Here is a 27,678-nt window from a genome sequence, read left to right on the forward strand (position 1 = left end):
TATTTTATTTATATTAGATGAACATAAAAAATAAAATACTAATAAATAATTAATTATATAATAATATTTATACATTTTCTTAGTTCACATTAATAATAGTAATAATTATTAATTATATTAATTATATTATTAGTATTATATAATTAATAATTATTAGTATTAATAATTATTATATAATATTGATTAATATATGTTTAATGAATATTCCTCATAGAATATTGCAGGAATATTGCGGCAATGTTGTTAATAATATTAATAATAATAGGATCCCTCGAAATACGGGCGTGAAACTTGTATTAAAGTTTGGAAAAGGACACAATACACATATAATACATACAATACATGTATAAAGATCGCAAAAGCTCTTTTGTAACAACATTTATTTCTAACTATTGTCTATATACAATTACACATGATGTAAACTATGCAACGCAAACGCAACGTGTTCCTACAAATTACGTGCGCGATTATTAACGATAATAAGATTTTCAGAGGCGACTCGCGGATATTATCACCATAGGTACAATCACATTATCGATACAAATGATCTGTCATTCTCTTATAGGAGCGTAGAAATCCTATCAGGTGTAGATATGTACTTCTATATGTGCACACACGTGTATTATATATCGTAAATCATTCGCGTGTGGATGAAACGACGCATTCGTATACTCGACATAATTGTGCAATTTTATTTATTAGCCGAGAATTATCGCCCGCAATAAATGAAGGACTTGTTTGCAGCAATATATCAAGTTGATAGATCGGTAGGATTACATAATTCGAGGATCCAAATTCCAAATCATGCTGAATTTCAAAAATATTATTATAACAAATACCAATTTTTTTTAAATTTTAATTTCAATGAAAATTTTAATTTTAATTAAATAAGACAAATATTTTCATGAGAAAAAGAAAGAATCTTATCATCTAGTTCACTTTTATCTTCACTTCTCGAGACGCAAATTTTTTTGCTTGTTATATATTTGAAAAGAATTGTGAGATCGATTGTAATAAATTATTATAATAAATTATTATAATAAATTATTATAATAAATTCTATAGCATGATTTAGAATTCGGGTATTTATTTCAACGTGACTTGAAACATGCTTGGCTCTTGGAGAACCTCAAATTATTGTCGTCCTTCCTAAATTAAGCTTGTCATACAACACACGCACAACACGTTTATCTGAATTTTTATTCTAGGAGGCGTCTATATAATCGCGCAAAGGATACATCTACTTGATTTGGAAGAAACGTGGCATATTCGGTATGTATTGGATCCTTTTTGTATCCCGTAGAGCAGTGTTTTCTTTTGCATTAACGATATTCGATTTACTCGGTATTGTAATTATTAAGAAATGTCGCGTGTGAAATAACGATAATGACAAGTTGATACGACGGATTATAAATTTGGATTTACTCGATATACACGATGCATCGAAAGATAAAACTCACACACAATGCATGTGAAGTCGCATCAACTCATTGCTATAGTTGTCACAAACGGTATCCTTTAATAATATCAATACATTCTATCTTCTTCGCTTGAGATCTTTGACAAATGCCACCTTTTCTGGATCCAGATAGATCCAGATACATTAAATCCTCGGATCCTGTTTGTCATCGCTCTTCGAAATTTGCGACCTTCTTTTTCTCCAGATCTCAAGTCGAAAATAATGCACGAAGTTCGAATAATTATTGCTCGATTGATGTGAGAAGCTAATCTCGAAATAGTCGCTCGATTTATCTTGGCTTTGATAGGGTATATTACAGGTATATTACATAGTCGCTATATATTTACACGAAAGAGCCTACGAGATTCCTGCTCAGAGTCTGATAGAATCACGCGAAAGAAAACCGACGCTCGATGATCGAATCCTGTTCTATTTTAGATTTTTCATCTGACACTTTCGCTAAGTTTTCCTTTTCTCTGTTTGGTTTGCACGCTGATTGATAAGAGATGACTCGTTTCTTGCTCTTAATTTCAGACTGCGTTCTTACAAACGATATAGGATGAGATATTTTATACAGGATGTCCAGACTTAATCTTTTGTAGCACTGAAACTACATCTTCCTCAACATTTTGGTATTAAGATTTTCGTTTCCAAATAATATCTTAGGAATCTATCATTAACGGCTGATTCGTTAAGTCTGGGTCACCCTGTACATCTCTCTCTCCTTCTATTACGTATATAATTGATATAAATATACAAGAATATTTTTGAATAGAACTAAGATTTTCACGTATTAAAACATCTCGAAACGTAATTTGTTGATTGAATTGACAGGTCGACAATTTATATAGAAAAGCGCTCGGATAAATATTTTCCCTTGCGGGTTTTTTCAAGCAAGGAACACTACGAAAAGAATCGTTTCTTTCTGATCATTCGACTTGGCCTCTTATAAAAATAGTGCTCGGAATAAGTTTGCGGGAAGAGGCGAACCAAGAATACAATCGTACAGTCAAAATTTATGAATCCTGAACATTATGGATCGGATTTTCCAATGTTCGATTATACTTTGGCTCGCCGAAGGAACGCGAGAAGGAACTTGTTCGGGTTCCGATTCTCGTCGCGCTCGGAGATTCGCGAGATTCGCTTTTAATTACTTTACACAGAGACATCGATCTCTAAAAGGCGTTTAGTATCGATCTACGCGCCCGTCCTTAGGCAATTCATTTATAATTTTGCTAACGAGATGCCCGATTATCGATCTTCGCGGGCGGAGCCTTAACGGAAGCTAAAGGACTTTCTTAAAAGATGTCCTCGATATCGGCATAATTACGGTCCCAATATCCGCCCCGATATAACCAATCCTCCTGACCAGTGTAAGGATTCATGCCGGATTGAAACCATCTATAAATTCATTTTCAATCAGAAAGTATTGAAAAATTAGAGATGATTATCTTTATTAATCTATTTAACTTATTGTATAAAGATCATAATTTTAATAAAAAATTTTAAATTTCAATTTAGTTTTATTTTATTTAAAAAAATATTTTTTATTATTTTTTATTTTAAACAAATCAGATTAATATTAAAGTCAAATTATTAGAAGAATTATTCGTTAATTCTAATATTTTAATTTTACTTAATATTCAAATTTCTTCGAATGTCTTTCATTTTTTCGATTCTTTAATATATTTCCAATATTTTCTTCAAATATTGGAAGTATTTTTTTAAAATGGAACATACCTGGGGACATAATCGTGACCTTTTTTCTGTTTGCGCGCTTTGCGAGAATCCCTCTGCTTTTCCTCGAGTCTAGCTTTCTCAGACGCGGCACCATCCTGATCGCCATTTTCCAATTTACGGATATCCGGCCTCAATCTAGAATCAGTCGGGCACAGAGTCTCTCCCATGGCGGGTTCCAACTCGTTCAGTGACATGGCGAACGTCGTAAACTGATAATACTGTAAATTTACATTGAATTAATATCTCTTTGCATCATAATTAAGGTTTCAATATATTCTGTAGTATAAAATTATTTTTATCACTTTATCTGAATAAATATTTGTATTATAAATTTGTTAAATTATTATTTATATTATATATATTATTTATTATAAAGAAAAATATGAAAATATAAAAATATAGAAATATAGAAACAGAAAAATAGAAAGATAAAATCTAGAAAAATATAAAATAATGTAAAAAAATATTTTATTATGAAAGAATAATTATATATAATATTTTATAATATTTTATTGTAAAAGAATAATTATTATTACGAAGGAACTCTATATTTCTGGAATTTTTAATAAAATTTTGAGAAAAAGAATATATCAATTAAAATATTAATCATTAATTCAATGATCAATTTGATTAAACCAACATCCGAACTGTTGCTGGGCCTCGGTGTGACTTCCCATAGTGTGATAGATCCTGGAATCTCGTCCACCATTGGGATGTCATCGACAACCGCACTGCTCAAAGACTCGTCTATCGCATCCTGCAAATTTGATAATTAAATTTAGCAATGATCTGATAATGAAATTAAATCTAATTAATCGAAGAAATGAATTTATTCGCGAGAGTTCTTTGATACCTGATGCAGAGGCTTGAAAGCTCCGACCTTGAGGCTGTGGAGTTTCGCCAGGACCTTTTTGTGTCCTGGACTGCCCTGCGGGCTTTTGGCCTCCATTCTGATCTTCTCCAGTGTTTCCTCGTATAAAGAAGGCTCACAGGATCGTAAAATTTCGATCCATTTGCCGTAGAGAAAGAGTAACTTCCTTTTCCTGAAAAAATATTTACAGTTAGTTAGTTAATTTGTAGTGGCAAAGAAATCAATCAAATGACATTTTTTTGCCCTTTTTGCCAACCTAATTGAAACTTTTTAAACTTACTCCTGATCCGTTATGAAGCCTTCGACGCGATGAATGTCCTTGCCGTTCAAAGTGCTTTTGATAAAACATAGTTTAGCTTTCAGATTGTCTCCTCCATGTTGTCTGATTTCCAGAGGACCCGATTGTTCCATCCACAATTGTCCCACCAGAACATTGTGAAGGATACAATTGACATTTTGCCAAGTGTAAGCCTCTTTCCATCTATTCAAACACAATTGTCAGCATCAAAATCCTTTTGAAAAAATGTTGAGCCTTTTCTTAATTTTCTCATTTCTTTTTTTAATTTTCAATAATAATTAATTAGGAGTAATAGTAATATATTTCGATGTATCTTGATGTTCTTTTAAAAATTATTGATCTCTTTTGATTTTTAGCCTTCAGTAATAATTAAAATTGCGAAACAAAGAGAGATATTGACAACAATCAATATTAGGAAATATTTACTTAATACATAAATAAATTTAATTAATTAACTATGATTAATTATGATAATTACTTGGGCAGTTCGACTGTTACAATTCCTTTCGGATGAACTTCCAGTGATTTTCCCCAGAATTTTAACTTGGGATGGATGCTGCCATGAAAGATGAAATCTTCACTATCGGCATAAAACGCAGATACTGGAGGATGATGCGAGACTTGTTCGCATATTATCCTGGAAAAAATTAAAATACTTTTTCAGTGTAAAAATTCTTGAATAGGGAAAAATTAAAATTTCGTAAAGTCAAGCTTTCGAAAAATTATAAAGTTTTAAGGTTTACTTGTAAAAGACATTTATTAAAATTAAAAAATTATTATAATAAATTATTATAACAAATTATTATAATAATTATTATAAAAAGTTATTATAATAAATTATTATAAATTATTATAAAGATTATTATAATAAATTATAATAAATTATTATTAATATTTATTAAAATTGAAAAAATTAAATAAAAGATCTATAAAATCTGATAAAAAAGATAAAATTTGATTTCCTTAGAGATAAAAAATAATATCGTAGTGAATCGTCAATTAAATAATATCATAATGTCAATTATTAATAACAAATCGATAAATGGGAGCAGAGTTAATTACCGGAAGTCCTCGCGTTGAAGCTCGTACGTTTCGCCTAAGATCGGATTGAATGGTTTTCCAAAGCGTTCCCAGTTTGAAGCGAGAGCACTCACAGCGAAAGCCGCGACATACTGCGAGATCATTAATATCGCTCATTAATACTCCCGAATTATTGAATAATTAATTATAATAATTTGTAGGGACGAAATTTCCTCGCTCACCTGGAGCCTGGAGATTGGCGATTGCTCCTGGGATGCTCGCTTGAGTAATTTGGCATATTCCATGTACTCCGCGACGCGTTGCAGGAACGAGAGGGGCTCGTTAAAGATGACCGGCATGCTGGTCTTGCTGATGTCCTTGCCCAGCTGCAGCGTCACCGAGCAGAGGTTTATTTCGGAATGACCCGGAACTGGTAACGATGTCCTTGCAAAGTAACACGCGTTTTTACAAGAAGGGCAATTTTTTTAGAAAATAAAAAAGATTTTTTAAAATTTTAAAATGAGAGAGAACTCTTAAAAAAAGATAGTAAAAGGATTAAAAAAATTTCGAGATCTTTGGATTTGCAGTTTCCCTCAATATGGTTAAAAATTGGGAGCAAGAAATATATCTACGTTTATTTCTAAATTTATACATTTATCGGAATTTATATATTTCGCCAACCTGTATCGTCCTGATATCTTTTCGCTGGCCATTGTAAGGATCTCTCGTGGCTATCGAACGTCTCGGCGACGGCAAGAGCCTCCAATCTGTAGCTCTTGTGTGTCGATATTTCGATTTTCACCAACATTGACCAATGATTACGATTTCACGATATATTAAAGAATTTACGAGAGTTCTCGAGTTATTTGAGGGCATCTTTTCGTCGGAAAATTTTTCAGAAAACTTGTGAATCTTGAAAACTCCTTCAAGATTTTCAAGGAGATTCTTTGCAGTGGAATTTAGTCGATCGATAGTGTGGACTTCTAAATCATCATTTATTCATTTTTTTATAGGTTTATAATATTTAATTAAAAATCCGAATATTTATGCAAAATTTTATCGATAGATTTTCCTGAAGAATGTCAGTTATCTAAAGCACAATTTAAGTTCCAATCGAATCCTTACAACGTGCCGGTCTTCGGGTACTTTAAAGGCTTTGTAAATTTAAAGCTTTTCTTATAAAAAATATATGTTTTTAAATATGTATTCAATTTTTACGAATATTTTCTCTTTTAACCGAAGCAAAGGGATATTTTTGGATCTCTGGAAATCGACGAATTCGGATCGCGAGGTCGGATCTTTCGATTTTTTTGGGGGCAAAAGTGGGACAAGGAGGGAAAAGGGGGTGCGTGGTATCTGGAAATGGACCGTCCGATTCTTCAGACGGAGAGGCAAAGAGGAGGAGCTTTGTCTCGCTATCTCGACGACATTCCGATGTTATTGCACTCGCGGAAAATTCGCGCGATCGCTCGATCGATCCTCTGTCACTCGTTCATGATGATCGGAGATGGACCTTGAAGAAGCTCGTCCCGGGATACACTCGTTTCAGTCTCGTCTTTCACGATCAGCTGTACGCCTGAAGACTGTTGAGCTTGCGGGTGTGACGGCGAGCTCCCCCTTTGCTTTTCGAGCAAATATCAATAAATTCGAGCATGACCGTTGAGTTTCCGAGCTTTTCCGTTGGAACGACCGGCCGATTTGTTCGCGAAAAACTGTCAAGTTTAAATTCGCCATTTTAATTTATTTCAGACAACAAATCGAATTTCAAAAGATCATTAAAGTTTAAATTCAATTTGTATCTATCTTCTTTATTGCAGTCTTTAATTTTTTAACATTTATTCCTTGGAGTAAAATGCGCGTAATAAATGTATTAATTAATTCCCATAATTAATTTCCATATTGCCATTTTAAGATTTACAACATTAAATTAATTACTAATCAATTATTTAGTTATATAATTTAATTACTAATTATTAATTAATTAATACATATTGCATTTATACATTATTGATTTATTGTATGATTGATTTAATGATATCTTTTTAATTATTATTGATATATGTTTTTTATATTGAATTAAATCATTAAAAAATAAGTCACTAATGCTATAGATTTTTTTCCTGAAAATTCGCAGAGTTGAATATAACAGTGTCAGTTTCGTAGAATTTAAAGAATCAATGATCCTCAATTGTTAAGAAGATTTCGATGTCGCTTTTAAACGAGACATTAAAAATTAACTAGAGGGTGACTAAGCAAGAAGAAAAGGAAGAAATTGGCAACAACTTGTCAACCTTCGAATTGTCAGATTCTATTGATCAGATTTATGGACAATAGCTTATTGTTTCAACTTTAATTAATTCATTTAATATGTAATGACAAGGACTCTTATTACGGGATTTAATGTGCATCACTTATACATATGTACGCAAAAATCAATACAAACACGTTGAAATGAAAGAGCGAAGTTTCAATACGCGAACAAATACGCGTACAAATACACCTACGAGAAGAAAAGGTATTTATATCACGTAATCACGCGCTTTATATCACGCGCCTCGCTCTGCAGAAAATGCGAAATAAATTTAATTAACACACACGTAATCCTTCCCATACGTATGCGCTATCGAGATCACAATGCTGCCTTTATCGCGTGCAACCGCGCGATAAAATTGGCTCTCAGCACGAAGGTCATTCGTTATGAGAGAGAAAATGCAAGATATTGGAGAATGTAAGATCTCAATTGGAAAAAGAAACACACCTTCTACATTTGAAGAGTTTATTTTAAAATCCGAGATTCTGTAAAAATTACAGAAATTTTAAGATTGATTTTTCTCTTCGAATTCTAGGGATACTTGTCAAATTATTTTTTAAACACAAAAGCTCTTCGATTTTTTAGAGAATCTTCAAATTGCTTAGATCTTGAGAATCTTCGAATTCTTGGATCTTTAATTTTTTCATTTTTTTTTTAATTTTCTGCCTTTCTTCTTGTTTTTTTGACTTTCGGATTTTTTAATGTATGAATTTCTTTTTTAATGTATAAAAAATGTAAGGTCTCAATTAGTAAAAGAAACTCACCTTTTACATCTAAAGAGTTTATATTGAAATTCGAGATCCTGTAAAAACTATAGTTTTAAGATCAATTTTTCTCTTCGAATTCTAGGGATAAAAATTGTCAAATTATTTTTTAAACACAAAAGCTCTTGGATTTTTTAGAGAATCTTCAAATTGCTTAAATCTTGAGAATCTTTGAATTCTTGGATCTTTTCATTTTTTTTTAATTTTCTGCCTTTCTTCTTGGTTTTTTGACTTTCGAATTTTTTAATGTATGAAGTTCACAGAGGATCGATGATGAAACAAATCCTCTAATCTTAGAAATTATATTTTTTTAAATTGTTAAGAGCTCTTGGCATCCCAATTTTTGAATCTCTTATTATTATTTGTAATTTTTTCGAATTACATGGATTCGTCGACCTTCGGAACTGGAGTCGGCCATCGTAAGGAGCATTACTTTCAACCGACATTTTACAAATCGCCTCATCGTCTGCGTGAAGAGTTCAGTGCTCCGTTGACGACTAAGAATAAGAATAAGCCGAATTTCTTTATTGATTTACCTGGAAACCAAATCGATATCCGTACGAGGCACAGGCGCTCACTTCGTTACGAATCGGACAAACTTTCCTCGAATCGCACCATTGAGTTTGTCGCCCGTTTGGTCGACCTGTCAAATTCCTCGGTCTCCCGAGGACGATTTTCGCGAGGGGAGAAAAATCGCGGTTTCGCGAGAGAAGATGTGATCTTGCAAGAATTCTCCTATAGTGAAAGAAAAAAAAATTATTAAAAATTGTCCTTGTTAAATCAGTAACATTTATTTTAACGACAAATGAGTCTCTAATGCAATTCTCATCAACTCGAAAACTTTCCGTCAATCTACAAAGTACGCGAAGATACTTTCAAGTGTAATTTTATGTGAATCGACCAAGATATGTGAAATCGATTTTCATCGAATTTAAAAAAGTAAGAGCTTTTGCTGAAAAAATTAACTGTGTCAGATTTCAAGAATGAATAAGGAAGACTTGGAAGATGAGAAATTGGAGGAACTCGGAGGTCCTCGAGATACGAAGGAAAGAAAATTTACCGCCTATCGCAAGTATCTTATGAAGCATATGAAGCTGTTTCCGGAATTATATCGAAGCGACGTCTCGATCCATCCCAGCTACACCGATTTAAAAGTCTTGCCTTAGTAAGAGTTAATTTATTGAGCCGATTAAAATTCAAATTTATTAAATAAGACACATTACAGAGAATTAAATATAGTTACATCGACATCAAATGTGATGACTTTCGTTTTATTAAATCAAGAAGACAAAGTTGCAAAATTTTTCACCGAGATCTTAGAAGAGTTGCTTCTTTTTTTATGGAATCTGCTAATTTTACGACATGTATAATTGACAATTAATCGTATTATTTCGTTATTTTCATAATTAATCGTATATATTTCGTTATTTTTAAAGTCACGTGGTCTGCAGACATCGTGTGCAAAGGATCAGGCGGCAGATTTCTCGGCAACTGAATCGTGAGATTGCGCACTTTGCCATGATCCAGATGTTTGCTCTCGACGGTGTGAGAATCGATCGCGTCTTCAGCGTCGGTATGTCGCCGAAGATGTTGATTGTACCGGATCCGATGACGGAAAAGGAGAGACGTCGATTAAATGAGCTTGTTCGAAATATCTAACAGACTCCTTTATATATAATTTCAGCGAAAATAAATTGTCTTATACGTTCTCAATTATTGTTCTGAATTATTATCTCTTACTGCTTCTTGAAATTTAAAAATAAATATCAATTTATTCGAACTTATATCATTATGTCATTAATTCTTTAATTATTTTTGCAATTATGATCCATGAAAATTTTAACTCTCTTTTAATTTATCAAATTATATAAATTCATAAGAAATATATAATTCATAATCTAATCTAATCTATCAATTTATATAAAATTTATATATATATATATATATATATATATATATATATATATATAAGTAATGTATAATTATAAAATATAAAATCATAAAAATTATATAAGATTTAAAAATCTAAAAATTAAATCTAGAATTAAAAAAGTAATTTTAATAACTGTTTTTATTTCCTGATCTTATTGTTAAATGTTAGAAAACCATTAAATAATTTTAATTGTTTTAGTTTGCGGAAAAAAATAGTTTTTTAATTATTGTTTCATTCGCATTAAAAATTCTGAAAGGAACGTTGGCGGTTAATGGAAAAGTTTGAGAAACAAAGGAAAGAATTTAATTTGACATCTGTCAAGTTGAAAAGACTCCAATGATCGAGCAAAGTTTCTTGCAATGTTCCGAAATACTTATCAGGGCGGGCTTTTATCCATCTTGTACAGCTGCGGATCGTCTCCTCTGGAATTATGGGACATGCATGTTAGCTTTTTTATTAATTCGTCTAAAATTTGAACGAAAAATATTATTAAAAAATATATTTACAGCTTTCTAATTATATATATAACTGTATATATGCCATAATTTTTAAAATACTCATGTTACATGTGTGCAAAAAACACTTTATTTTTATAAATAATATATATATATATAATCAACATATATTTATTATATAGGTTTGCATTAAATATTTTTTTAGGTGAAAAATGGATACATACGAAGGATCACAGACGAGGAAATAAAATCGTTGGCGTTAGAAATAGCCGGCACTAATGTAGCCACGACCTATATTTATTGTCCACCGGATCCGAAGAAAGCGTTGGGTATTAAGCTACCCTTCCTTGTCATCATCATCAAGAATATGAAGAAATATTTCACATTCGAGATAACAGTAAAAAAAAAGCCCGTGTGAATACGTAATTATTAAACAAGGCTTCCAATTTTCTTTCTCAAATAAGAGGTTTCCCATTCTTTTTCGCAAACCTCTGCAAGCATAAGAACCTTTTCATTCCACGTTTAAATAAGAATTTCCATTTTTTTTTTCAACAAATACAACGCTTCTGTGCAATTTCCTTTTTAAATAAAACTTTGTATTTTCTTTCTTAAATAAGATCCTTTCTACTTTGTTTCAATTTTAATTTAATAAATAATTAAATTTTGTTATTTAATTATTCTTCCTCGAATATGTAAATAATAATTTATGTATAAATAGATATTGGACGATAAGGATATGCACAGGAGATTCCGCGTCAGCAATTTCCAGAGCACAACACGCGTTCGTCCATTTTGCACGTCCATGCCCATCGGGCTTTCAGGAGGATGGAATCAGATTCAATTTAATCTATGCGATTTCACACGACGAGCCTACGGCACGAATTATATCGAGACTACCAGAATGCAGATCCATGCTAATTGCAGGATCAGACGAGTTTATTTCGCTGATAGGTAAAGAATTAATTAATATACATATCGTTTGATTTTCTATCAATGATTAACTTTAATACACGATCAATTAATTTTATAATTAATCAATGATTAAATTTATAGCATAGAAATTTAATTATCAACGAATTGTAATTTAATTTGATTTATTTTTTAATTAATTTAAAATCTCTCAGCGGATAAATTTAATCAAAAGTATTATTATAAAAAATTTATGTGAAAAAATTAAGATATATATTAAATATATAATAAAAAGAAAATTAAAAAATTAATATAATTTTGCATAAAATAATTATTAATTAAATATAATTATAAAATTAATAATTAAATTAAAAATAAAATTATTAATTAAATATAAAATTATTAATTAAATATAATATAAAAAATTTTTATGAAATTATTAATTATTTATATAAGTAATTTTACCTACAATACATACACAATTTTCTTTGGCAAGCAATAGTTCTTTTATATTTTTTTTCAAAAGAATAATTAAATTAAATAAAATTAAATATTAAATTTATTAAATGAGCCATAAATGTTTTCTTTAGACTTTATTCCGAGGATGAGATAGCGGAGGATTTCAAACTCTTTTTCCCGATACATCGTAAAAAATGTGTTAGAGAAGAAAGAGTACCAAAGAAACCTAGGGTACCATCTATCATCACGAAGGAACCGATTATCGAAACGGAAGTGAAAGTGGAGGAAATGATTGAATCACCAATAATTTCAGAAGAACCTTTAGTTAAAGATTTAATCGAGGAAGCAGTACCTGAAGAGATTGAAGAAATAATTACTGAAAAAGACGAAAAAGTAATGAAAAGAGATGAAGAGAAAGAAGAAGAGGAAGAAGAAAGAGAAAAGGAAAAAGAAGAAGAGATCGAAGAAGAGGAAGCTGAAGTGAAAGAAGAGGAAGTTGAAGTGAAAGAAGAGGAAGCTGAAGTGAAAGAAGAGGAAGCTGAAGTGAAAGAAGAGGAAGCTGAAATTAAAAAAGAGGAAGCTGAAGAAGCTGAAATTTTTGATGAAGAAGAACAAACTGAATTAACAGATACTATTTACGAAGATGAAGATGAGAAAAGAGCTATAGATACATCGAGATTGGAACAAGATTACACGGCAGACGAGATGGAAGATTAAATGAGAAATATATACGATTATACAATAAATATTTGTCTTGTACAATTTTATTTTATATTGCTTAGACTTTATAAATTCTTTTCTTTTTATATCGCTTTTTATATCGCTTTAACAAGGATTATAATTATTGTAAAGACTTGTATTGTTCACGGATTGTTGCAAAATTCCAAATTATAAAAAAAAATAAGTTCGAGAATAAACTAATTGTTAAACGGAAAATTATTTAAAATCGAGAGATTACGGTACGTCATAATCGTCATCCTCTCGCTTCCTTTTCAACGTTTCGTCAGTTTCCATCTTCACGGTTGGCAACGTTTGAGCGGAGCTGATTTGTATCTTCGGTTTTGTTACTTGTGTCTTCACCGTCGTGGTGCTGGTCGTTGCTACAGAAATATTTATATTAATGCAAGCACTAAACATGTCTAAATTAAATCAATTTTAGATGTAAGTAAGTTTAATTTCACAAAGATAGAATATATTAAATGTAATTTCTCAAGAACAATATGTGGAACTTTATCGTGTGAATATTCTTATAATTATGCACACATTTTATAAGACATTTTATTTTGTATTAAGATCTTACTTGCTGGAGTTCTAAAGGATACACGGAACGGTATGGAGGAATGGGACTGTAGTAAACGGAAAGAAGCTTGAATCCCAAAAAGAAAAATGGATATTTTAAAAGGTATATTTATATTAAATAAAATTAATTAACTATCTAATTGATACATCAATAAAAAATAAAACAAAAGAGAAGAAAAAACAAGGAATAATTATTATACTTAATAACAGTATAATTATTAATCATTATAAATTACATAATATATACATTACCTGTTGAGAATTTCAAAACTGGCTTTGGTATAGAAATACTTTGCGTTCTAGCGACAGTAGCAAGTGTGCCAGGTCTTTTAACGATTGATACTCCAGTTTTGTTTCCCTCCACTTTTGGCCTCGATTGTCCACCAGACTGATTATTGCCAACCAATGAATGCGCAGGTTTTTGAACAACCTTTTTTGTCGCATTTTTGAGTCTGTAATTGGTTCCATTTAAACAATATCGATCCGGTGGTAATCTGAGGCCATTATTTGGCTTGACAAACGGTAACGGAATGTTGTTTTTGGCGCGTGCCACCTCCAGCAATACATCTCTGGGTGGTGGATTCGTAAACGAACGCTCCAGTTGCATCTTAACTGCTAATCTGACATCATCCAAGTCGATAAACTTCTTCTTGGCATGATTCGCATATATTCTGCTATCATCCAATATGCATGTGACATATCCTGTCAAAAAATTATCATTCATTTATTAAATTTAAAGATTCTTAGAATAAAGGAAAAAAAAGAAGACACAATAAAATGAAAAAAATAATAAGATATTCTAATGCAGAGAGTTGGTATCATATCAAAATAGCGAATCATGTGAAAATAATAAAACTAAAATAAAAAGATATTATAATAAGAAAAATATAAGATATTAATATAATATAAAATATTTAATAAAATATAAGATATTAATATAATATAAGATATTTAATAAAAGATATTTAATAAAAGATAAGATATTATAATAAGAAATATAAATATTAAAATAATGGCGAAAAATGAATCAAAATCGTCATCACAGAGGGAAAAAAAACTTACGATATGTAAATTCCAACAATTGATTGATCACTTTAGGCTCGTAATCCGTTATTCCCATATCCTTCATGATTGACATGATGACTTGAGCATCCTTGGGAATATGTTTAATGTGGCTCATGGTTTTCGCTTTCTCTGACATATTTTTCTTCACCAAGTCGGAATAATTTTTCTTCAAGATCTGTCGCAGATATCATAAACAGAACATTGCATCTTTTGCATCGGAGAGAAGTTTTAGGGGTTATAAACGCGTTTTACAACCATAAACACAGACACAGATGCTTCACTGCTTCGCTTTTAGATGATCCTTAAAAGCGCTGTACAACTGAACATGAACTACGAAGTCAGATGTACGAATGTTTTCAGTGGGTAACACACAATTTCAGGGTTGTGTTCCATGCTACGTGCACGAAATGTCTGTGTGATCTGTTTCTCTATTTATTAAGTATAAATAGTTATTAAAATATATTACCCGATATTATATATTAATTATATATTAATATTATTATTGATATTATATATTAATATTATTACATATTATTATTTATTATTATATATTAATCACACATCATCCATCACTACCATCGCCACCGCCATTAGTACGTAATTTAATATAGTTTTTACCACAAAGATTCATTAAAAATAAATTATAACACAAAAAATATTTTAGTTTATTTTTAAACATTAAATATTAAAAATATTAAAATTAAAATAAAAACTTGGCTCAAATGATAATAATAATAATTAAAAATTAATTTAAAAATTGACAAGTAAAAGCCAGTAAAAGACGCGATAATGGGAGGATAAGAAAAAAAATCTTCCTTTTTTTTCAATTATTAATATATTAATATATTAATATTTCAAATATATTTATTATTATAGTAAATATGGAGAAAAGATACAACCTCTATATTTACTTTTGAATTCTAAGACGATTTTTCCTTTGGCAAAATTTTCTTAAAAGGAAAAATTGTCTTAGAATTCACTCAAGAATTCGATATTTTAAAGATAAACGTTTGTTTAGAATCACCTTGTATATACGTATAGTACAAGGTGAGTTAAAAATATGTTCATTCGACTTTTACAATTTTATTGTTCTTTACAAAAGATGTTCTTTATATTTTTCATTATTTTCAATACATGTCTGAGCACGACGTGACGCATTCGTTCGAAAATATCAGGATTTTCCCGGGGATTATTTCGAAAGCATTTTATACACGTGATTCATAGGTCCTCTTTATTATTAAATGATTATTTCCAAAGCATTTTAAACACGTGATTCATAGGTCCTTTTTATTATTAACTGATGTTTGATAAATGACATTCTTCAAATAAATCCACAGATAAAAATAGTGAAGGGTTCGATTATCTATATTTATTCTATAACAAAGCATTTGTGTCCATATGTTTATATTTATTCTTCTTTTTTATCCAGAAACACGCTCACAAATTTTTAAAATATACTTTTAACTTACCTTGTACGTATATCGTCAATAGTATACTATATCAAGTAAAATATTTCGGCAACAAATTAATAATAACATAGTTTGTTCTTTGCAATATGTAATGTGCTAATGTTTATGTGCTTCGATTCTGTTATCATTCGTGCGATGATGAGGGAAATAATAGTACGAGACACTACCTCAAATTCTTTTTTCTTAACGCAATCGCGACTATAGGAAAATTATTTGCTACAATAACATGAATAATGAGAAATTGATTTTTATAAATAATATGTAACATATATATATATATATATATATATATATATATATATATGTTACATATTATTTATAAAAATCAATTTCTCATTATTCATGTTATTGTAGCAAATAATTTTAGAAATTTAGAAATTTTAATTTTAGAATTTTGAAATTTGAAATTTTAATTTTAGAAATTTTAGAAATTGATTTTTATAAATAATATGTAACATATATATATACATATATATATATGTTACATATTATTTATAAAAATCAATTTCTCATTTTTCATGTTATTGTAGCAAATAATTTTACATATATATATATATATATATATATATATATATATATATATATGTAGAGTGTCTCTTATTTTCCGTCATCTTGCCAGTTATTTTCCGTCTTCAGATGATCCCAGTTATTTTCCGCCATCTTTCAAAGATAGATTCCTGGGATCATCTGAAAACGATTTTTTCTCAACGAAACCCACCTCAATGACACCCAGTAGGGTGTCCCATTTATTTTCCGTCATCTTTCAAAGACAGATTCCTGGAATCCGAGGACACCCAGTAGGGTGTCCCAGTTATTTTCCGTTATCTTTCAAAGACAGATTCCTGGGATCATCTAAAGATGATTTTTCCTCAACGAAAATGTCGAGGCACTAATAATTTTCGAATTATAAGTGATTGGAAATAAGGGGTTTTTCGTAAACTAAGCTTTGTAGAAATAAAATATTAATAAAACCACATTCTTTGATTAATTTTAAATAGAGTTTACTTTTGGTTGAATTTTAATTTAAGACTTAATTGCAAAGTCTTGGTTAAATGCACCAAGTAAAATATATGCATATGCCGTGTTTTTCGTTTAAAAATTTCGCGTACAATTAAAAAGAATTTTTCAGGCATTTTACCATCCTCTGTGGCTCGTAGACGCTAGTTTTCTTATCATGTTATTGAATATATAACGAGCCTAATTCCTTTCGATTTAATTTAATTCACGCGCTAGCTGAAATGATCGCGTTTCATTGTCCATAGTTATAAACAAATAGACGAGGGTAGTATCGGTGTGGGGCTGAATAGCTCAGTGGTAAGAGCAGTCGCCCGGCAAGTGAAAGACTCGGGTTCGATTCCCGATTCAGCGACTTCGCCCCGATATTTTTCTACGTCTCTTCAGGAGGGTAAAGAGGGTTGTATAGAATTTCTCAAAAATGAGAATCTATATCTTGGTTAAATGCACCAAGTAAAATATATGCATATGCCGTGTTTTTCGTTTAAAAATTTCGCGTACAATTAAAAAGAATTTTTCAGGCATTTTACCATCCTTTGTGGCTCGTAGACGCTAGTTTTCTTATCATGTTATTAATTGCAAAGATATATGATGACAAAAATCAGGAACATGCAAAAAATGATGGCCTTCATTGATATTTTCGCTGAAGAAAAATCGTCTTCAAATGATCCTAGGAATCTGTCTTTGAAAGATGACGGATGATAACTGGTACACCTTGTATATTGTGACGATAAATCGAAGCGCCTATTTCGCGTAATTTATTCATTTAATCAAAAAAGAAGTAATGATAGAAATATAAAATAATATAGGTAAAAATATATAGGTAAAAATACATAAAAAGTTGCATATTATCGAACGCAATACCGACGAAATTTCGATAGTGAAGATACAACCATATATATATATATATATATATATATATATATATATATATAATAAATAATTTACGTATATTAACACATATATACACATTTAATATATTTTCTAAGTAAGGAAACCTTTATTGTATCATTAATCGCATACGCACGACGATAATGTTATAAGGGTCAATAGTGCTGAAATTGTCTTTCTCAAGAGTTGTGCCGATTGAGATTTTTGATTAGAATGCTTAAACTAAAACATATAAAAAATCCAGTCAATTCGACAGAAAGCCATTTCCCATTAAATTCAGATGTTCTTTATAATGTAAATAACCATATATAATTTATGTAACTATATATGCAACTTATTTTATAATGTGTATTAGAAAATTTAAAAAATTAAAATACAGAATGTTAAAATGTTTTATAATGAAAAATATTTTAATTTTTTCCGTAAGATTAAAAAGAATTCTTTTTACAAATAGAAATTGTTAGTTATATGGAGGAAAAGTCCTATAAATATAAAATTTTAACGTGTGTGTGTGTGTCTGATAAATTTTAAAAAGTTTCTTAGGAGAAGACAAGAGAGATACTGAAAACAAAAATATGTGGAAAAAGGATCAATAAAAACTAACAAAGTTTGTAAAAGCTTTAAAATAATCGTTTTAGTCGCAGGTATAGAAAGTTTATTGTACGTTTATACTTTATATTCTCGTAGTATGTCCTGGATTCTTAATAAGACCTGGAGAAGAATAGGTCAATGGAAAAAATTTTTTAATGATTTTCGAAAATCAGGTAGAGAAAGTACGAAGATAAAAGCTGGGATTTAAATCCATGTAATTCTGTATTATTGTCTGGGACAAAAATTTACAAATCATTAGTCCGAACAATAAAAGGAATTTTCTTACGGTAAATATACCGATGAAAGGAGCCGCCTCGATTGCCTTGTCCTTGACATATGTTGTCAAGGTCACTGCCCTGAGTAACATCCAAAAGATTTTAGCCGTCGCTCGTTGTTCGTTAAAAAGTTATTAACAAAAGAATTTTACAACTTTAATGCTTTTTATCTCCGAAAATATTAATTTAAGAAAAAAATTTTTAAGCAAAGATAAAGCCGCTGAAAAACTCTACAAAAAAGGTTATATGCATTTTTTTCATAAACCTACTATTTTAGCTGTTATATAAAAAAATAATTTAAATATTTACATAAGGTATGATTGAGTTGCCCACAGTTTTATAAACCCATGTGAAGTCCCAGTTTGCGTTGCAAAGTACACGCACAGACTGCACACCCCCCATCACCGTCCCCACCACCACCCTGTTGCAAACTCATGTGAAATCTTTCTTTGCATAGGGGGTTATTTTACTAACAATAAGATTTGTCTCTGATATCTGTCTCGCATATTTAGCGATTATATATTATTTATTTCTAAGTTATTTTAATTTTCCTTAAATGAATAAATATAAAAAAATAGTAAAAAGTAGTAAAGAAGAAAAATAAAATACAAAAATACTAAAAAGAAAAGAAAGAAATTTTGATAAGAACATAATTCTCCGATAAGAAAAATATGATAAAGATTTATGAGAAATCTAGAGATATGAGATTTGTTTACATTATCGAAAAGGAAAAATAAAAAGAAAATATTCAATTGAGCTCATTATTTATAGAAACGATACACGTGAATGCGGTATAGATAAAATGATAACGAATGCCGGTTTGCAATCATTACATGAGGAATTTATACGTAATGTCAAATATTTGTAAAAATTAAAATGTCTACTAATACAATAATACACGATTAAATTTTTAAGATATAAATTTCTGATTAATAGCGCAACCATATGCAGCAAACAATAATTCTCGAAGAAGAGAGCATATTAAATCATATCGTATATATCTGTGTTGTATAAAACTTAACATCAAAATATAATGGCTATACTGCTATGTTAAAAGATATAATTCTTTTTTTATTGAGATATAGATGAAATAAAATTACTGTCTATATTCCCCATTTAGTTTACATTCTCCGTTGGCTAATTATATAAAAAAATATAATAAATTGAAAATTTACCGAAGGTCCCGTGAATCAAGAAGCGCTTTTCGAAAATAGGAATTTTAGGAATTTTTACACACACAAAATTTTTATTTAATTCAAATTATGATTTACAGAAAGCTGGGCTTGATTTAATGGTACAGATTTTACTATCTTCTTTGAGACGGTAGGGCATGTATAATTGTTGATCAAAAAGCTGAAAAATTCTGAAATAACAAAGGTACAAAGGTACAAAGGTACAAAGGTACAAAGAGGTTGTAACAAAGATATAAAAGATTGGAAAGGTATAAAGCCATAAAAGAACAATAACGAGAAGAATCGTTTAGGAATTTTTTTGAAAGAATTTGTCATTTTTAATTAGAATTTGACCTATTGGCTACACAAAAGGCCACAGAAAAGATTTCTAAATTTAATGCATTACACTTCTATCTATCATAAAATAGGATCGATATAGCGACAGTCATATATTTATTAAAAAAAGAATATTTTAATCTTAAATGGAAAATTCTTAAATCTAGAATGAAATGATCCTATCTACAAAAGATGACAGACGTTTATCGGTTTTGCGCAACTACTAACGATAATATCAAATTATTCTAAGTGCAAGAATATATAGCTTAGATTTCTTTATATTATTCCTGTTCCCAGATTATAAAGACAATCTTATTTAATTCGAGAAAGAAGAATAAGAATTATTATTTTAGATTTAAAATTGTTTCATTTTTATACTACACCAGACAACGCAAAGCGCGCACTTCGCGTGCGCCATTTATTTCCTTTCATTATACATTTCTCATTATCACACAAGTCACTGTCAAAATTTGTAATAATCGCAAATGACAGCTGCTCAATATGAATTGAGCGCAATAAAAAAATCAAATCGAAGTTTATTGTTGTCGCTTTTCGGCATTGCGGACTAAATTTCGATATATTCGAATAATCAACTTCACATGCATTTTTTAGAAATAGATAAGATTGGGACCGGATTAAATGTGTCAAAAATATTTTTGGTCTTGTTAAAAGAAATCCTTCTGAGAGAGGGGAGAATTTCTTTGACCAATCAGAACAGATGGGTGCCCCCATCTGTTGTAATGGTCAAAGAAACTATCTCCCACTCTGATGTCTCTTTTACAAATACTATAGATTATTTCTAGACGAAATACAAGTTTAGTCACATCGCACAAGGTGCACGAATTGCACAACACAATACTAGAAGCTACAGTAAATTTTGTGCGCTTACATTCGTGTGTGATTAGTTACATCAGCATATAATCAAAATTAATATAATCAAATATTAATCGAAATCATTAAATAATCGGTTGCGATCATTTTCTTTTCAATGGCTACAATAGTAGATTTGCCGGAAGAAGTGATCACTATGATATTGGAAAACAAAAATATCAACGTTGAGGATATATTGCGTTTGAAATCCACGTGTAATAAATTGCAGCAAATAACATTCAGCGCGAAATTTTGGAGAAAAAAATTTCATCAAAGGTACTTTTTTTATTTAGTTTTTTTAAACTATATTTTTTTATTTAAGTTTTCTTTCATATGTAATCGATTTTTGTTGCTTAACAAAGCTTAATCTCCGCTAAAATAATAATGAAATATTAAAAGAATTATTGTGTTATTACCTTATTAATTTATATTGCATCTGTTGCTCAATGAATTCTTAAAAAAAGCTACGCTATTTAATAAAGACAGATTTGTTATATTTTGCGGTTCATTGTTATCGTAATAATATCATCTTTTCTAGATTTTGTTATTAAATTATTAGCATAAAAATTATCTTGTATTTATTATTGTTTTTACTAAATAGAAATATGTAGTTACTTTACATTTATTCAATGTTATGTAGTTACTTTACATTTATTCAATGTTAGAAATATATAATTATTTTACATAAATTGTTTTAAATTGTTTAAAATTATTAAAAATAAGAAATTGGAAAAATTATTGTTGATGTATAATAGAATTTTTATGTTTAAAAATTATTTTAATTTTATAATTGCAAAAAATTTTATTTTATATAATAAAACATAATAAACAATTAGATTAAAGTTGTTGCAATATTTCATATTTTATTTTTAAAATTTAGAATAATACGGTTATGTTTAAGTGTATATTCATAATAGTTTATATTCTTAAATAAATATTTGTTTCATGATTTATATAATCTTATTTTTAGGTTTTCTAAATAACTTATCTTCTAATTTTATGATATAAACGTACTTTTTTCTCTAAGCTAAATAATTTTCTTTCGTTCAAACCTTATATTTTCTACAATTTTATAAAACATTACATTTTCAATCAGTTAATATATAAATATATATATATATATATATATATATATATATATATATACATATAATTAAGAAAATTATGTGTTTTAGAAAGTACATTGATTATAATTTATTGTTGTTTAATATAATTTTTGAGAATTTTCTGTCTTAATTTTAGGTTTCCTTCTTCGAAAATAAATTATGAAAAGAAGACAAAAAAAATAAAAAATATTTTTAATTATGCAAGAACTAGTGTAGAATATATTAAAAGGCTAGAGTACTATGTATCTCTAATATCTTCTAATAATTTATATGATAAAGCAGAAGAATTCACTCATTTCCTCTACTTCATATCGAAAAATTCCATGTTTTATTATTTTGTCTTGGACGATATAAACAGAATTATTTCCATACCATGGTAGAATTTAATGAATTAAATTACTATTAACATTATAAATTAAAGTAATTATTATACAATAAATTTTTTTCAGGCACAATTTGACAACCAAATATAATGTTGATCTAATTTTTTCTTGGATAAAACGATATCGTTTAATATATAAGCAAAATAAATTTACAAGTTTGCCAAAAAAAAAACTGCTTTTAGAAAGGCAAATTACTATTATACTAAAATATTTTCTACCACACGTGTCTTACTCAGACATTGATAATTGGCTAGATAATATTGTAAAAAAAATATTAAGCCTTCTTAAAAATAAATATTCTACGCATGCAATATTATCGATATCCTCTGAAAAATTTACTTTTTGGAGAAATAACAATATTGATGACAATTTCTGGAATCCAACAGAAGTAAAGCAAATTATACGTATCCTGGAAGAATACATATTTTCTGAATTAGAAGTTTCCCAGAAATTACTTGAATTATTGATAATATTAGATAACGATTTAAAATATATAAATTATATTTATGTAAGTTATTTTACATTATATTAAATTGTAATAATACTTTGCTATGCGCTACGGAAGCATATCTATATTTTATTATCTATGTTTTATATCTTATAAATATTCAATATAATTTTTCTAATAAAATGGTATAGATTTTAGAGCACTACCGACATTATATATTACCTATTATACATCACATCGTAGCTAGAAGACTTGGTGTACGCTGCTTCATGAAAAGTTTTGATAAATATTTTACTCAATATTTTGATAGCTACATGTTGTATTATTATGACAATTGTATTGATCATATTCTAGAAATTCAATGGGATCCAAACTCGTTAGTATAATTTAGCTTAAGAGCTATCTATCTGATATTGTGTGTGTGTGTGTGTGTGTGTGTTTGTGTATATGTTTGTACATATATTTCTATTATTATTTTCAGTAATACAGCAGAAAAAGATGTATGGATGGAGTGTTTTTATATGAGAGAGGGATCCGATCTACAATACCCTGCAAACATTAACAAAACCAGACGTTTGGTTTATTGTAGCAAAGGGATACAGAATCCATTACATGATATATCAGTAAGCAATCTTTTATATGTAATTTTTTAATAATTTTTAACAAGATATAGTTAATAAAAATAACAATCAATCATGAGTCTTCTAAACAATACGTTGATCAATTAGTCAATTTATTCTATAAGCGATAAATGAAAGATAACTTTGTTTTATTTTGAATAGTTTGAAATTTTTTGTATATGTCTGTTTGTTTTTAAATACAAAAGGAGATGATTGAAGCTTTCAAACACAAACTACAGAATAGTAGCAATTGTTCTACTATATTTTACTCTGAGAAATTTAATCAAATAATGCCTATCTTATTACAAAGTTTCTATGAGCTAAATATTGAAGAACGAACAGATAAAGAGTACAGAATCATTGCACGTTCAATAAAGGTAATGTATTACATATATTATTACACATATATATATATATATATATATATATATATATAATATACTTATATTTATAGGTATTGACTGTACTCACACACTCACACACACACATACACGCGCGCGGGCACCTTCAATATTTTAAATGGAACCCCCTATTTTTTATTACTTATTCTTGTAGCTTATCTCGAGAGTTTTCCAAAACACTATAATAAAGTATTTCTTCATAGAGTTACTTTTCGAGTTATAAGGATTAAAATAATCTTGATTTTACATAAACCATAAAATATTTAGTAAAATTCATTTTTCGATTATTTTAATCTCAATACTTTTATGTTTAAAATAAGTAGAGGAATAAATTTTTGTAAGAAACACACAATTATTTTTAAGAAAAGCATGTAATTTGCAATTGACAGTTACATAAAAGTATTGAGATAAGATAATCGAAAAATGAATATTTTACGAGATATTTTATAGTTTATGTAAAATTAAGAAACTATATCTTAAGTCTCATTCAAAAGGAACTCAATGAAAAAATATTTTATCATAATGTTTTAAAAAGCTCTCGAGATAAGCTACATAAAAGTGTAATCGAAAATGGTGGTTTCTATTTAAGAAATTAAAGGTAATCTTTATGTAATCTTCAAAAGATTATCCAAGATCAAACCAATGGAACCTTCTTATGTCCTCCTTCGAGTCAAATAACTTTTGTCTGAAACATTTCTTGCTATAATGTGTACTTTCAGAGATAGCTTGTAACACTTTAAATGCCTCCCTTCCCCTGTATATATATATATATATATATATGTGTGTGTGTGTGTGTGTGTGTGTAAAAATAAAAACAATTATCTACATAATTTAAAACATTACAATAATTACTTGGAAATTACTTGACAACATATTACTTAAATTTTGTTATTATACTTGTTATTATATTTGTATACATACAGGATAGAACCGAAACGGGACAAATACAATCAAAAAGAAGATGTAAAAGAATTAAATTTACAATTGGTATGATCGTAAATATTCGTACACGTTTAGCGAAACGGTTGGCTGTTTTGCTCAGTGAAATTAATTGTTATACTGGCGTGATAATTGGTTGGCATTATAACTGCAAAGCTAAATTAGTAAAAAAAAAAATGAATTTTTTAGTCCCACATTTGACTGAATGCAACAATCCTGAAGTTCCGTTTTTACAGGACCGTTTTTTTTGTATATGTAGATGTGAAAAGAGCATAAGTAGTATTAAATTTAAACCACATTATATAATTCTCGCCGAAAATAATAAATTATGCTATTTGCCACAAGGTACAAAAATATTAGTATTAGTAACATTTTAAATTATATATCTTCTATGAGTTTTAATCCACGTAATAAAATATATCTTTTTTTTATTTCAGATACTCTATCAATATGTCCACCTAAATGCATCGATAATTTTGAAATAGGGCGATATTTTTCTAAATTTGAAGGTACTCATTACGTACCAAATGAAAACCTGGCAAAAGAATATCCAAAGGATACTGCTGCTATTCATGATATACTTCCCAGTATCTCTCAGCAATGTGCATAATAAATTTTATAATTTGCATAACATAAATATATTAAAATTATATAGAAATAATATTTTAATTTTTCTGTACGAACATTTTGTGTATTCTATACATTGTAAGATTAATAATACAATATTAAAATCATGTTATAAAAAGTAAAGTATATTGAGAATATATATAGAATTGTGTGTCGAAATTATACCAATAAATGCTCATAATCCATTATAACTATTCAAACTTTTTTATTAGTGAATTGGCTTGAGTTTCCATATGAGTTTCTACAACATGGAGTAATTCAATTAAATTCTCGTCATGTGCAACGTATTACATTATTCTATAAATTCTGTGGATCTTATGCTATATATCACATTAAATTAATTATGCGTATTTTACGCATCTTGTAAATTTTCATCTGGCCGCTTAAATATAAGTTAAATGAAACGTAAAGTATCGTTATTAACATCATTAATAGAGGTGTAATATATAAAGATAAAGAATATTTTGCTCAAATGTAAATGATTAATTATTGTTTACATTTATAAATATTAAAAATTTGCTTTTATAAATTATCAAGCAACGCGGTAGCGTCGCGACGCCAAGTACGTAAAAATAAATAAAAATAAAAAACAGGATCCAAGCATTTTGTTTTTTAGAAAAATGTTGTTCTGAGGGAAAATTATTGTAAATTATTTAGAAGGATTTTTTTCATTAAACATTAGATCTTCGTTACAATTTTTGCGCTGAAGATGACTTAAAAGTAAGTCGAAACGTCCGCACACTTCTTTAACATTTTTATATATTATAACTATTTTGTATAAAGCTTGTAATTATGATATATTAATATATATTTGGATTAACTTATCTACATTATTGATTCTTTAGCTCTCTACGCCTGACTGATCACTTTAATTTTGAATTAAACATTTTGTTGCATACAAGATAGAGTATTTTTTATGTACTTGACGTATTTTTTTTACCTTTGTAATGTTTTTTTTAAAGGGATTTCACACTTTTCTGTATAATTTTATATCCTTTCTGTAAATTATTTTTTGGGGAAAAATATTTGTAAATTATGTTTAGAAATAATTTTTTATTTTTGAATATTGTTACTATAATAATAGACGGATATCGGAGACGAATCTTATTATTAGTATTCATTTATTTAATATTTATCAATTTAATTTTGCATAAACTATTCGCTTTACGATTTGAATTTTCAATTTTAACTTAATAATAATTAATTCGAACATTTAATTGTATTTTTTATCTTCTCATTCTTCATTTCAATAGAGATAAAGGAAATCGATTTGATCTCTTTTAAATACGAATATACATTATTTATTTACAGATTTTGAAAGATTTTATTTTATTTACTTTATCCTATTAATTTTATATTATAATAATTAATATTATAATATAATCAGAACTTATATTTAACGTAAGAAAATTCCTTTTATTGTTCGGACTAGTGATTTGTAAATTTTTGTCCAGACAATAATACACATTTACATGGATTTATAAATCCCAGCTTTTATCTTCGTAATTTCTCTACCTGATTTTCGAAAATCATTAAAAAATTTTTTCCATTGACCTTTTCTTCTCCAGGTCTTATTAAGAATCCAGGACATTCTAAGAGAATATAAAGTATAAACGTACAATAAACTTTTTATACCTGCGATTAAAACGATTATTTTAAAGCTTTTACAAACTTTGTTAGTTTTTACTTTCTCCACATATTTCCTTTTTCCACATATTTTCGTTTTCAGTATCTCTCTTGTTTTCTCCTAAGAAACTTTTTAAAATTTATCAGACACGTTAAAATTTTATATTTATAGGACTTTTCCTCCATATAACTAACAATTTCTATTTGTAAAAAGAATTCTTTTTAATCTTACGGAAAAAATTAAAATATTTTTCATTATAAAACATTTTAACATTTTGTATTTTAATTTTTTTAATTTTCTAATACACATTATAGAATAAGTTGCAT

General features: G+C 28.6%; 5 protein-coding genes across 6 annotated transcripts; 3 read left to right on the plus strand and 2 right to left on the minus strand.

The window, feature by feature from the left end:
* Positions 1 to 1,016: 1,016 nt before the first annotated feature.
* Positions 1,017 to 6,984, minus strand: LOC105257695 (oxysterol-binding protein-related protein 2). The gene is made up of 9 exons (XM_011268485.3): positions 6,070 to 6,984; positions 5,631 to 5,832; positions 5,431 to 5,540; positions 4,847 to 5,005; positions 4,351 to 4,551; positions 4,053 to 4,242; positions 3,840 to 3,956; positions 3,200 to 3,417; positions 1,017 to 2,860 (listed from the first exon to the last, which is right to left on the minus strand). Exons 1-9 carry the CDS (start codon positions 6,099 to 6,101, stop codon positions 2,758 to 2,760), a joined length of 1,332 nt encoding a protein of 443 aa, XP_011266787.1. The 5' UTR covers positions 6,102 to 6,984; the 3' UTR covers positions 1,017 to 2,757.
* A 2,281-nt stretch (positions 6,985 to 9,265) lies between these two features.
* LOC105257697 lies at positions 9,266 to 10,143 on the plus strand. The gene is made up of 2 exons (XM_011268488.2): positions 9,266 to 9,628; positions 9,900 to 10,143. The coding sequence occupies exons 1-2, from the start codon at positions 9,447 to 9,449 to the stop codon at positions 10,120 to 10,122; spliced, it is 405 nt and encodes a 134-aa protein (XP_011266790.1). The 5' UTR covers positions 9,266 to 9,446; the 3' UTR covers positions 10,123 to 10,143.
* Positions 10,144 to 10,736: 593 nt separating this feature from the next.
* Positions 10,737 to 12,998, plus strand: LOC105257698 (cilia- and flagella-associated protein 20). Its single transcript, XM_025405960.1, has 4 exons — positions 10,737 to 10,839; positions 11,057 to 11,248; positions 11,570 to 11,802; positions 12,351 to 12,998. Exons 1-4 carry the CDS (start codon positions 10,756 to 10,758, stop codon positions 12,934 to 12,936), a joined length of 1,095 nt encoding a protein of 364 aa, XP_025261745.1. The 5' UTR covers positions 10,737 to 10,755; the 3' UTR covers positions 12,937 to 12,998.
* Positions 12,999 to 13,013: 15 nt separating this feature from the next.
* Positions 13,014 to 14,857, minus strand: LOC105257696 (transcription initiation factor TFIID subunit 9). Of its 2 annotated transcripts, none has more exons than XM_011268486.3 (3): positions 14,581 to 14,852; positions 13,771 to 14,220; positions 13,014 to 13,319 (listed from the first exon to the last, which is right to left on the minus strand). In XM_011268486.3, the coding sequence occupies exons 1-3, from the start codon at positions 14,717 to 14,719 to the stop codon at positions 13,174 to 13,176; spliced, it is 735 nt and encodes a 244-aa protein (XP_011266788.1). In that variant the 5' UTR covers positions 14,720 to 14,852; the 3' UTR covers positions 13,014 to 13,173. The 2 variants fall into 2 exon arrangements, with proteins under 2 accessions (XP_011266788.1, XP_019885055.1); XM_020029496.2 differs by lacking the exon at positions 13,014 to 13,319 and adding an exon at positions 13,350 to 13,585 and having other exon boundaries at positions 14,581 to 14,857.
* An 8,524-nt stretch (positions 14,858 to 23,381) lies between these two features.
* Positions 23,382 to 25,708, plus strand: LOC112637079. The gene is made up of 5 exons (XM_025405958.1): positions 23,382 to 23,514; positions 23,620 to 23,761; positions 23,965 to 24,135; positions 25,083 to 25,443; positions 25,536 to 25,708. The coding sequence occupies exons 1-5, from the start codon at positions 23,408 to 23,410 to the stop codon at positions 25,706 to 25,708; spliced, it is 954 nt and encodes a 317-aa protein (XP_025261743.1). The 5' UTR covers positions 23,382 to 23,407.
* Positions 25,709 to 27,678: the final 1,970 nt, after the last annotated feature.

This window comes from Camponotus floridanus, unplaced genomic scaffold (genome assembly GCF_003227725.1).
Source record: "Camponotus floridanus strain SB8 unplaced genomic scaffold, Cflo_v7.5 scaffold128, whole genome shotgun sequence".
Classification (NCBI taxonomy): Eukaryota; Metazoa; Arthropoda; class Insecta; order Hymenoptera; family Formicidae; genus Camponotus; species Camponotus floridanus.